This window comes from Pleurodeles waltl, chromosome 11 (assembly GCF_031143425.1).
Source record: "Pleurodeles waltl isolate 20211129_DDA chromosome 11, aPleWal1.hap1.20221129, whole genome shotgun sequence".
Classification (NCBI taxonomy): domain Eukaryota; kingdom Metazoa; phylum Chordata; class Amphibia; order Caudata; family Salamandridae; genus Pleurodeles; species Pleurodeles waltl.
The window spans coordinates 983980247-983992414 of NC_090450.1; the positions used below are offsets into that span (position 1 = coordinate 983980247).

Here is a 12168-nt window from a genome sequence, read left to right on the forward strand (position 1 = left end):
AAAAAAATAAACACAAAATACAGAAACAAGCATTCATGAAGCGCCTGGAAACCAGATCGGGTGATTAGCTGCGCTTTATAAATCCTGATTAAATGAAACACATACACAAATGAGAACACATTTTATTTAAATTGCAAACAAATATAAATAATACAAAAAAAAAAATACATTTTAGTAGGAAGGTTGGAGCTTTTCTAAATTCAATTGAAGCCACACAACGTCCATACTATATTCTGTTTATTGCACCTGCAAGGCTCCCACTAATTAATTTGAGGATACTAATTTAATTTTTAGCCTCCGATTTTAAATTCCTTGACATATACAGTACTTTTTAACATTTCAATTGTATATTTAGCCAATTTATTTATATAAACTTTATTAATCTGTTAATACTGTTTAGTTTTCTAAGCAATCACGGAACCCCTGAGGATGCTTTGATGGCCCCACAGCGGTCCATGGACCACAGGTTAAGAACCACTGCTCTAGATGCCCTTCAGCCTCCCCTATCATACAACTTTTTTCACCTGATCACTTGGCGTAAATGGACAACCTGTGACTCAAAGTACCTGCCCTTTGGGGAATGTCAAGGTGTTGTGTGGGTCTGTGAGAGCAATAGTTGCCTGACCAGTGCACTCGTCTGTTCTAAATGTGCCGGATGAAACCACTGCAATGATCACCACTGGTGAAGCTGTGACTATATATCAACCTTCTGCTAACTATGTACCAAGCAAACATTCAATTGGAGGTATTGGAGACAGGTGCACCATCTAAATATGGTCCATGCATTAGCGCAATGGGCTCTAGAATGTTACCTTGGACTGACCTACATGGGAATAGTGACCAGACATGAAATACCTGAAGATAGGCAATCATGTTGCCTATCAACTAATGTCGATACATCTTAATTCAGTACTCACAGATCAAAACACCACAGCCTGTAAGCATAAGCAAGTTTACAAGGATGAGGTCACATTTTCCAAAATGTATTTAGATGCCTCTTTTCACTATCAATCTAAGAATATAGGTTTATTCTAGATAAATCTATATATTTGTGGCATTGCTATAGACAGCTTGGCTGTGTACTGTAGACAGTACTGTAATCAATATTTTTATACATCTTCAGGCACATGGCCTGCTCCTTTTTCTTCCCAGTCTGGTTCTCGATAAAGCACGCTCCCATGCTCTTTCCCTTGCTCCCCCACTGCACTGTCTCTCTCCAGTTGCTATTAGCTTTGCAAATGTCAGATGCTTCTAAAATTGCACTGGCAAAGCCAACAGTTGTGGCCAGCCATCTTGAAAGCGTATTTTTATATCTCCAGGATGGCCACTAAGATGATGCAATGTGGCACGACAACACAGCAGCCATCTTGAGAATATAAAAAAAATGTAATATTCCAAAACGGTTGAGTCCTATTTTCTGTACTTTCAAGAAGACATCAGATTGTGCCTACATGCCAACATGACAGCATCTTGGAAGAGAACTGTTATAGGATGGCCACCAAGTTGTTTGATGCAATGTGGAGTGACTTCTAGGAAGCATTAAAAAAAAAAAGAACATTCTAAAATCCCTGATTTTTTTTTTTTCTGTACGTTCAAAATGGCCGCCATGCATGTAATGTCCATCTTGGAAGCACATAAAACACTCTTCGAAGTTGGCCGCCCACTGCTGGCTTTATAAAAGCCTTCTCAGTTTAACAAGCAATGCAAATTCAATGAAAGAAATCTTAAACATTGACAAAGCAAGTCCAAATAGGTTTACCAACGCTTTTTTTTTTTTTTTACATTGACTTTAACTGCATTAACGACTGTACACTCCACAAGTGTATCTAATTTTCTTTTAAGCCTATCAGCGTAAATCCCCCCAAAAGTATTATCTGTGTTAAGCCTGATTATGAAGCATGGATGGATATGCAAGGTCCTCATAAGATGCTCTAGAAAACTGGAACAAAATAAAAGTGGAGCAGAGACACAAGTGAAGCACCTAAACACATCATGCCCACCTCAGCAACAAGTCATTACTGTGAACATATTACTCCTTCATTTATCTTCAAATTAATGCTCACGGCATTGCCATACCTTGATTTTAAAACCTACAATAATTAATTTATTCTTGGTCGCTAAATAAAAACGTGTAAACAGTATAGTAAACAATTGTAAAATAATTAAGAAAAAACATTAGAAGGTTGCATTTTTGGAAAGAAAAAGTAGCAGTGTTATGTGCAAGTCTTTTTTTTATACCTTCAGGCATAAGGAAGACATCAGAAGATGATTTTATGGAGATGGCACTGCTGCTGCAGGAAATGGGCACATTAGTAAAAATAAAAAAGCTGCTATATCGATAGCAAAGGACAAGGTAATTATGGGGGTATTATAGAGGGTATATCAAGGCTGAGAGGTGTGAGGGTAAAAAGTGCAACTCCACAGAAAAAAACGTGTAGTGGAAGGGCAACTGAGGAGGAGAGGGCAACCTTCTCCCAGAAACAGAGGAAATGAACAAGAATTGGCAACGCCAATAGGCCTTGTCTTTGCTTTGCCAATGAGGCATAAAAAAAGCCATTGTAGAGGCCGAACAACATTGGCAAAACAAATGCATGATGATATATACACATGGATGCATGACAACACATGCGTCATGACACTATGGTGGTCCCATCATGATAACATCTGTGCAGGTGCATGCATTCGTCACCGTGGATGTGCATGCATACGTCATGATGCAGTGGGCATTTTGGCTTTTGGCCCCAGCTTGATGCATGTGCACGCATGCATCATGATGCAAGCGTGTGCATGCATCATGACTTCACAGACACTATTTTTAATTACTGTTTCAAGACTGCAGACCCCCACTTTGGAATGGTAACTTAAAAAGCACAAAAGTGGTTTGCTTACAAACTAGTGACCCAGCAGCACATTTTTTGGAGTGATATTCCATTGTGAGGCGAGGATCGAACCAGAAGCCCAGGCTCTTTATATTCTTTTTTGACAGAGGAAGGTCTTTCAGTCCTCCTGGAACTTGAACAGGAGATCTAGAGAGGGTGAAATTTCCTACAAGCATAACTTCTGTTTTATCATCGTTTGGTTTAAGTTTACAGTCGGCCATCCACCTGGCAACAGCTTGGAGGCAAATGTTAAACAAGACGGGTCAGACTTGATATTGCTAGAGAAAGAAAAGACAAACTGGGTGTCTTCAGCATAAGACACCAGCAAGAGATCGTAGGGTTCTACGATCTCAGCCAATGGTGACATATAGATGTTAAAAAGGGTAAGGCTCAGGGAGGAGTCATGCGGTACCCCACAACTGAGAGAGAAACTGTTGGAAAGGAAAGAACGGTCAAGAACCTGAAAGGTCCTATTCCTTCAGAAAACAGGAGATCCACTTCCATGCGATCACCCTAATACCTACATGTGAGATTCTGTGAAGCAGCGTAGTATGGTCCATGGTATCAAAAGCCGCGCTCAGATCTAATAGGATGATTGCTGCATATCCCCGTAAGTCTAACCGTTGTCGTGTATCTTCCATAAAGCCAGAAGGGCAGTCTCAGTGCTATTTTGAGGTCTGAAGCTCATTTGAGTGTGATGAAGAAGCTTATGGTCTTCAGGAAAGCCTCCCACTTGTCTATCGACATGTTTTTCGATTATTTTGGATGTTATGGGAAGGAGAGCAATTGGTCTACAATTCCTCAATCGTGTTGCATCAAGCTTGGGTTTTTTGAGTAGAGGCTTGACAATCGCATGTATCCAGTGAGGCGGTATCTAGCCTGTTGTTAAGGATTCGTTGAGGACATTGATTAGAATGGGGACTGTAATGTCAGAGCCTAGAGCCAAGATAGAGGGGGTCCAGCGGGGATCCAGATTTTATGGTGCATAGCAGATTAGATGCTACGTCTTCCATCAGTGGCAGGAAAACTGATAGTGAGGCTCTAGTGCTAAGGACTTAATCCTGACCTATCATATCAGCTTTGTAAGAGGACCTCTCTGGAAAGGTCACATGAATGTCAAGAATTTTCAGTTGAAAGAAACATGGCAATTTATTGCTATGTTCCGTGGAGGCTTCTGTTCAATCTATATGGGGAAGGCTCCTGAATCATCTCTTTAAATATAAATAACATTTCTTTTGGAGAATTAGAGGATTGTTCTATTTTGATTGAGAGGCTTTGATTTCTGCATGGAAGCTCCTATTTGCTTTTCTATATTCAAGTTTGGAGGCGTCATCATACGTTTTCCTCCACTTTCTCTGAAGTTGTTTGCACTCCTTTTTTTAGATGCAGCAACTGGGGAGTGAATCATGGCGCTTTCTTTACCGGAAGTATAATATCTAGAGAGGAGGAAATCCACTAATTAACTTTATCCGCTGAGCATAGCGAAGGGTCAGAAGGATTCAATCGAGCATTTTCAAGAGTGGCAATCCATTTATTACGGTTCAGTTGTGACCACTGACGACCAGTTTGCTTATTTACCTGCGGATATCTGGGAGCAGATGAATTGGGGAGCGTGAACGTAATTAAAAAATGGTCCGACCGTAACAGAGGGAGAGGTGTCTGAGCAGATAGGTCAGGAATATTGCTGAACACCAAATCAATTGTATGGCCTTTATTGGGCATGCGTCCGTTTACCAACTGTGTCAGGTTTAGTGCTGCGAGGTCTTTGAGCAAGGTATTTGCAGCTGTATTGTTCGCCTCGTCCATGTGAATGTTAAAGTCCCCGAGAATGATAACGTTGGAATTCCTACAAGCTAGATCCGCAACCAGTTCCGGAAGAGCCTGTATAAACCTCTCATAAGGGCCAGGGGGACGATAAATCAACAATCCAGAGAATGTAAAAGTAGCGTTAACAGCTAATGAGAAAGACAAACTTTCACAATCAGGTATGTTCAATGACTTAGCAACACATTTGAAGGAATTTTTATAAATGATGGCTACACTACCGCCCCTAGAGTGTGGGCTATCTAATCAATATATTAAGTAGTCTTGGGGCAATGCCAGGGCCACGCCGGGAGACGATTCCTCACAAAGCCAGGTCTCTGTTAAAAATAAGGCCTCTGGGGCATAATCACTTAGCAATGAGTAAATGTGAGTTTTATGAGCAGATAAGGACCGACAATTAACTAATACAAATTTGCTGCCAGATTCCTTGTGTTTCCCCTGGGGCTGCCATAGCCCCAGCTGAAGAGCCCATTGGCAAGTATTGCAGCCCTTAATCAGGATGGCTGGATTAAAGGAATGCAATAGAGTGAATTATGTACAGTGTGTGTGGTAGTCGTGATCTGTTTAATGAAGATGATGCTCAGAACTCAAAAGACAACTACATTGAAATTGAAAATGAACATAACCCTCCCCACCCACTTCCTACTCCAACCCTTAAACTCAGTTGAGTAAGTATTTTCCCTCCTGGCCCCAGCAACACAAAACCATAACCGTGAACACGTTGGGATACATTCCTGGGGATGTACCATAACCGTTAACACGTTGGGCTACATTCCTGGGGACGTAGACGGACGGGGTCTATACCCTTCCATATTGGTTGGGTGGTCGGACTAAGGATGGGTGGGTCGCCGTGGCATAAGGTCACTTCGTGATAGGATTGACTACATGAACAGCCGCTGCCATACTAACTCCCAACATATCCTGTTGCACTTTCATTCCAGAGCTTGAAGGACCATCATACTACCTAGGCTACTATTGGTAGGGAAGCACCAACCTCCAAGGGAGCAAGGATATCCTAATTCAATCATTATCGCTTAGTCCTGGCTTGGCCGCTGCCGCCCTCGATCAACCTCTTTGTGGCAGACTTTGTAAACTTTAGATCTGCTCTGGTGTTCGTAAAGTAGTGGTGTTCCTCATCAACCGTTATCTGGAGTTTGGCAGGATATATTAGGGTGTAGGGGACCGCGTTTTTCTGTAGGATCATTGTGACTGGCAGGAATTCTCAGCGTGCCATCTGCACCACCAGAGTGAAGTAGGGGGGAGAGAGATACCTCTGCCCTGGTTTTGTATAGGACCACGCTCCTGGGCGGGTCGCAGCACAGCGTCCCAAACTTTATAGTTTAGCAGTCAAGCTATTATGGGGCGTGGTGGCACCCCAGGGGGCAGCCTGGGTGCCAGGGATCGATGGGCGAGCTCAGCGATGAAGACAACGCATAGATCATCAGCAAAAAGGTCTCTAAGCATTGTTTCCACATAATGCTTCATCATGGCAATGGCTGTAGGTTCTGACACTCTAATAATGCGAAGATTACTGCGCCTCTAGGACCTCATTTTTAGCCTTAATCAGTTCCAAGACTCTGTCCATCCGCAGCAGGTGATCCTTAGCATCCACCTGCAGATCGTGTGAATCCGAGACTCGGTTCTCCAGCGCATCCAGACGAGTTTCATGCTTATCAACTCGTTTTTGAACATGTTCCAGCTGTCCATTGAGTAAGTCTCATTTGGCACCTATAGCTTTGAGGCTGGATTTAACATTGATAAGGATTTCTTTGGGTCGGGCCTCCTGTGATGCCTCATCGTCCGGATGATCCTGCGATGGGCCTCGGCAATGCTCCTGGCCAGACTGTCGAGCCGAACCTTTTTGTTCAAATTAAAATTTTTGTTGTTTAGCGTCATGTTTCCCCATTGTGAGAGGTGCTGTTATCAATCGATCTGGGGTAGCCAGCGACTGTATAGATCCTAAAGGTACTATCTTAAGGGAGGCAAGGACGCCTCCAGAAGTCTCGTGACAGAGGTGCCACAGCAGGCAATATCCTCCGTGCAGGGGCCCCGTCACACCCTGATTACAGTCTGTCAGGGGGCAGACACAGGCCTAGGCATTGCAACACGTCAGTCTGGTGCTATGGGTCCCTCTAGGTGGCAATGTTAAACAGGTGGTTGCCTGAAAGCGCCTTTGCAGGGCGGCAGCCTTGCCTGGAACTAATCTCCACTACCCTGCCACTGGGTAACGCTCTCGGGCCTAGGCCACTGGAGATGTAATATTGTGTGTCCAAGAGATGGTCTTGCCCCTTTTGTGACAATAGCAGGTCTTCTATATAGGGGGCAATGCGTGCCCGGGTACCAGCAGCACAGCAGGTGGAACACTCTTCTGAAAAGTTCTGGGAAAGGCAAGGCAGCAAGCAGGGACAGAGCACACCTGCTCACCACCCCCAGGCCTCTGTCTCTGCCGGCACAGTGCTCCAGGCCAGCTTAGCCTGGCGCCTTCTCAGCCTGAACTCCCAGGCCACGTACCTTATGAAGAATCCAAACAATCAGCAGACAAACCTAGCCTGGCGCCTTCTCAGCCTGAACTCCCAGGCCACGTACCTTATGAAGAATCCAAACAATCAGCAGACAAACCTAGCCTGGAGTCCTCTCGGCCTGAACTCCCAGGCCACGTACCAAGATCTCAAACAATCAGCAGACAAGCTCAGCCTGGAGTCCTCTCGGCCTGAACTCCCAGGCCACGTACCAAGATCTCAAACAATCAGCAGACAAGCTCAGCCTGGAGTCCTCTCGGCCTGAACTCCCAGGCCACATACCAAGATCTCAAACAATCAGCAGACAAGCTTAGCCTGGAGTCTTGTCAGCCCGAACTCCCAGGCCACGTACCTTATGAAGAATCCAAACAATCAGCAGAGAAGCCTAGCCTGGAGTCTTCTCAGCTGGAACTACCAAGCCATGTACATTATGAAGAACCCAAACAATCAGCAGACAAGCTCAGCCTGGAGTCCTCTCGGCCTGAACTCCCAGGCCACGTACCTTATGGAGAGGAACCCAAGCAGGCCCCAGACAAGCTTAGCCTGGAGTCTTCACAACCTAAACTCCTAGACCACGTACCTTATGGAGAGGACTCGAAGCAGCCCCCAGACAAGCTTAGCCTGGAGTCTCCGCAGCCTAAACTCCTAGACCACGTACCTTATGGAGAGGAACCCAAGCAGGCCCCAGACAAGCTTAGCCTTGAGTCTTCTCAGCCTAAACTCCTAGGACACGTACCTTATGTACCTTATAAGTTCTTCTTGTTCCTTGAATATAAATTTCCACAAGGAAAGTACTTGTATCCCTAGTGGTAGCTTCCAATTTTGCCCACCCTTACATTGCAAAAACACTTTTTCTTTAAATAGAAACACTTTAATTGCTTGTAAACATTACTAATCAGGCGCCTTATATCCACAACACACTACCACTTCTCACAGTCCTTCTACTACTACTACTAAACAGTTTGACTCTATAGCAGCTTTTCTAAAGACTAACACTTTCACTATCACAATTGTTTTATTTTAAAAGTGAATTATTAGAGCTAGTGTATTTAAAGAGCTCCTACAAACAGAAATGTGTGAAACTCAAGACAAGTGGCTATTTTAAGGCGTTCTTAAAGACAGTCTGTTGAGTAGCGACTTTGATTAATCGAATGTTATTGCAGGTCACCTGCAGTTTGAAATAATTCTGCGCTCCACCTTTGCATTATCTAATTTCAGCACACTTTAAAAAACATCTATGCTTCCTTCCCAACCCATTTAATTTGGCCCCTTTCACCCCTGAACTTTCTGCCAGTCAGACAGCACATCAACTTTAAAACCTGATGCACAGCACTTACTGCGGGTCCAATCCTGGGTACATCACTACCCATTGCTGCTTCACCTGCCATCCTGACATCTAAAAGCAGCTCCCACAGCTAGCTTTTCTCTGGTCCCAGGGTACAAACTATCTGTCACTATCACCTTTGTGAGCTTGCATCCCATGCACCTCCAGGTTGGAACCCAGAGACAGATCGCTCAGAAGAGCCAAGGACGCAAGCCTGGTCCCTAGGCATCTGGACCCCCTTCATCTTAGTGTGCACAAGATATGGCTTAGAGATGGGCGAGGCACTGAAGACTGGAGACAGCTGCTTGCCTCTGGCTCGGTGGCCACCGGGACTCGCGAGACAAAGCTTAATGTGGCTCTATTGGTGTCTCGCTGCCCTCATTCCCCAGGCAGCAGAGAGAAGGAAGATCTTTCCAGCGCATCCCTGTAGGCTTTACTGGCTTTTGAAAACCCTTTAAAACTTTCCACGCCCAGTGCAGTAAAGATGGTACTGGCCAGCACAACTCGAAGGGCTTTCTACATTTTTGATTCTCTTCTCCCTGCCTTACCCTGCAGAAACAAAGGCAATGGTCTGTGCTATAGCCATCAAATTTTACATTTTTATACCTTTAATATGCAGCATGTCACCCAAGGACTTTTTAGGTTTTGCCTGCCCTCGCATGCGCTGTTTCTGTCAGATGTTCTGTTTATATATAGTTGGCCTACAGCCCGCCCATAGCTTGCCATTTGTTAGCTTCAGTGTTGCTCTTATTTCATTCGCCCCAGTTTGTCACAGCATGCGGGTGTCACATCCTCTTTCTTGTGTCTGGCCCCCCCCCGGAGCATGGACCAAGTACTAGTATCCTTCCACTGCTCCCGTTTTTTGGAGCTTTTTCTGTTTGGGTGTAAGCACTACTAATGAGTGTTTATGTTTTCAGTCCGTCTCTCATATCCCCATCCATGTACCAGCAATTCCCTCCCACCCACCTCTCGTCCAGGCTGATTCTTTTCCTTCCCAACCGCTGCCCAACAAGGTAAGCAAATCAGCTCATCTATGACAGCTAACAGACCCGCTGTTGTGGCACAGAATACACCTATCCTTGTACTGCAAAGTGTGACTGTGATTCCATAATGCTGCAACATTATTTCTTCCCCCAAATATCATTTATGGAGTAAAATGATGGTTTCTGCTGCGCTCTTCCACCTTGTCTAAGAAAGGTGCGCACTAGTGCAGTGCCTCTGTGAAACATCGACAAAATCCATGAGAGTGGCTTCTCTCCGGAGAGTAAGGACCATGTAGAACGTGAACTGATGCTTTGGCATACGACTTTGACTACATTCCTCTAAGCCACTGCACTCTATGCCACTCCTCTCTCCCCCCATTGCATTCGACACCACTTCATACCACTGCACTCTGCACCTCTCTATGCCACACCACACCTTCTACACTCTATACCACTCCACACCACTGCAGTCTACTGTGCGCCACAGGACCCTATGGCACTGCACACTAGTCCTCGCCACTGCGCTCTACTCTACGCCATTTCACTCTACTCTGCACCACTCCAATCTACACCACTGCACTCTACGCTAGTCAACTGTATGCTGCACTCTACACCAAAGCACTCTACGTCACTCTTCTCTACAACACTCTACTTCACTGTACTCTTCTCTGAACCACTCTACGTCACTGTACTCTACACCAATGCACTGTACTCTGTACCACTCCACTCTACACCACTGCACTCTATGACACTCTACTCTGAACCGCTGCACTCCATTGTGCACCACTCCACTCTATACCACTGCAGTCTAGACCACCCTTCTCTGGACCACTCCACTACTCTACACCACTGCATTCCACACCACTCTACTCTGCACCACTCCACTGCACTCGTTTTTGCACCACTCTGCTCTATGCCACGGAAAGCTACACCACTCCACCCGATGCCACTGCACACTAAGCTGCTCTACTACATTCTACAGCTACTGCATCAATACATTCCAGTGTACGCTATGCTGCCCCACTGCACTTTACTCTGTACCACTTCACACTACTGCAGTCCTCTGCTCCACTCCATTCTATTCCACTGCACTCAAAGCCACTCTGCTCCAATGCACTCTACGCCACTCTTCTCTACTCTGCACAACTCCACTCAGCACCACTGCACCCTGTACCACTTTACTCATGCCACTGCACTCAGTCTATACCACTGCACTCTATGCCACTCTACTCTGCACCACTCTATGCCACTGCACTCTACACCGTGCCACTGCACTCTGCAGTCAATGCACCACTCTATGCCACTGCACTCAACAGCACTGTATTCTACACTCCTCTACTGTGCTCCACTACGCCACTGCACTCTGCACCACTCTACTCTGCACCACTGCATTCTTGGCCACTCTGCACTACTCTATGCCACTGCACTCTACGCAACTCTACTCTTCACTGAACTCTTCTCTGCATCACTGCACTTTACGCAAATGCACGCTACTCTGTTACTGCACTCTACGCCACTGCAATCTGTGTCTCTGCACTCTAGTCTATCACTCTACGCCAGTGTACTCTGTCACTACATTCTACTCTACACCACTCTACTCTGTGCCACACATCTCTATTCCACTCGACTTTGCACCACTGCACTCTATGCCACTCTTCTCAACTCTGCACTAATTTACTCTGTGCCACTGCAGTCTACTCTACGCCAGTGCGGTCTAAAAAAATGCAGCGTTAGTGCAGAGCTACAGTGCAATAGCACACTCACACTCCAATTTACTGCTAATGATTTATTGCAGTTTAAGTTACCTGATAATTAGCTACAGTTCCCAACATGTGGTAACATGAAGAGAGATTCCTGCTTCCATGTAAAGAGCCTCTGTCATGCAAACAGTGAACATGTGTTACAATGGGCTCTATTCAGCTAATGACGATTTCACGAAAGCAGCTCAGAAGCGCTGAACCAAAACGTCTCGTTTCCATGGTTCAAAGGAAAAAGTTGTAATCGTGATCCGTGCCTGTCACACTACCTGGCAGGGGCATTGTGATGTCACAACTGGGGTAAGTTGTTACAGTTAAACAGCTACGTTATACAGTTGACTAGTGATATTACAACTAGACTGTAATAAGAAAATTACGGTGAGGGTTTTATACAATGATTGCAGACTTGTATATAATATAATGAAATGCAGAACATTATAAGGAGAGCACAGTTGTCCGCCCATTATAATTGTACGAGATCACTCAAGGAAGAGTAAGTCACCTGGTCATCCCCAGAGATGCGGTTCGACCACCACGGCCTGCGGGTTATCAAGTGTCCGCCCAGCTTACCTGAGGTCAGCTGCGATGAGGTTAAACCCATTGTACAGGTGTCCTTCGGCTGCAACCTTCTTGAGGTACGAGTAGCTGTCCATGTCTGACGCCAGGAAGTTTGCTACGAGAGAACCTGCACGGAAGATGAGCACAGGGGAACCGAGTTAAATCAGAAGAGGCACCGTCCGCACACTCACACTGACTCTAGAGCAGGGACCCAGGCTATGTCGACAGGTCCGCGACTCGACAGCAGTAGGGCTGAGTCGTGGTCTCTCCTCCTGACTTCTGATACTAACCACAGACCAGTCTGCCTTGGATCTTACAAGTTCA

At 45.4% G+C, this 12168-nt stretch overlaps 1 protein-coding gene across 3 annotated transcripts in view; it reads right to left on the bottom strand.

The window, feature by feature from the left end:
- The window catches only part of TANGO2 (transport and golgi organization 2 homolog), a 379061-nt gene that overhangs the window by 141872 nt on the left and 225021 nt on the right, over positions 1-12168 (bottom strand). For all 3 annotated transcript variants that reach the window (XM_069215283.1, XM_069215284.1, XM_069215285.1), the window contains one exon: positions 11857-11971. In XM_069215283.1, coding sequence (XP_069071384.1) covers positions 11857-11971 — 115 coding nt within the window. The remainder of the gene's footprint in view (positions 1-11856; positions 11972-12168) is intronic.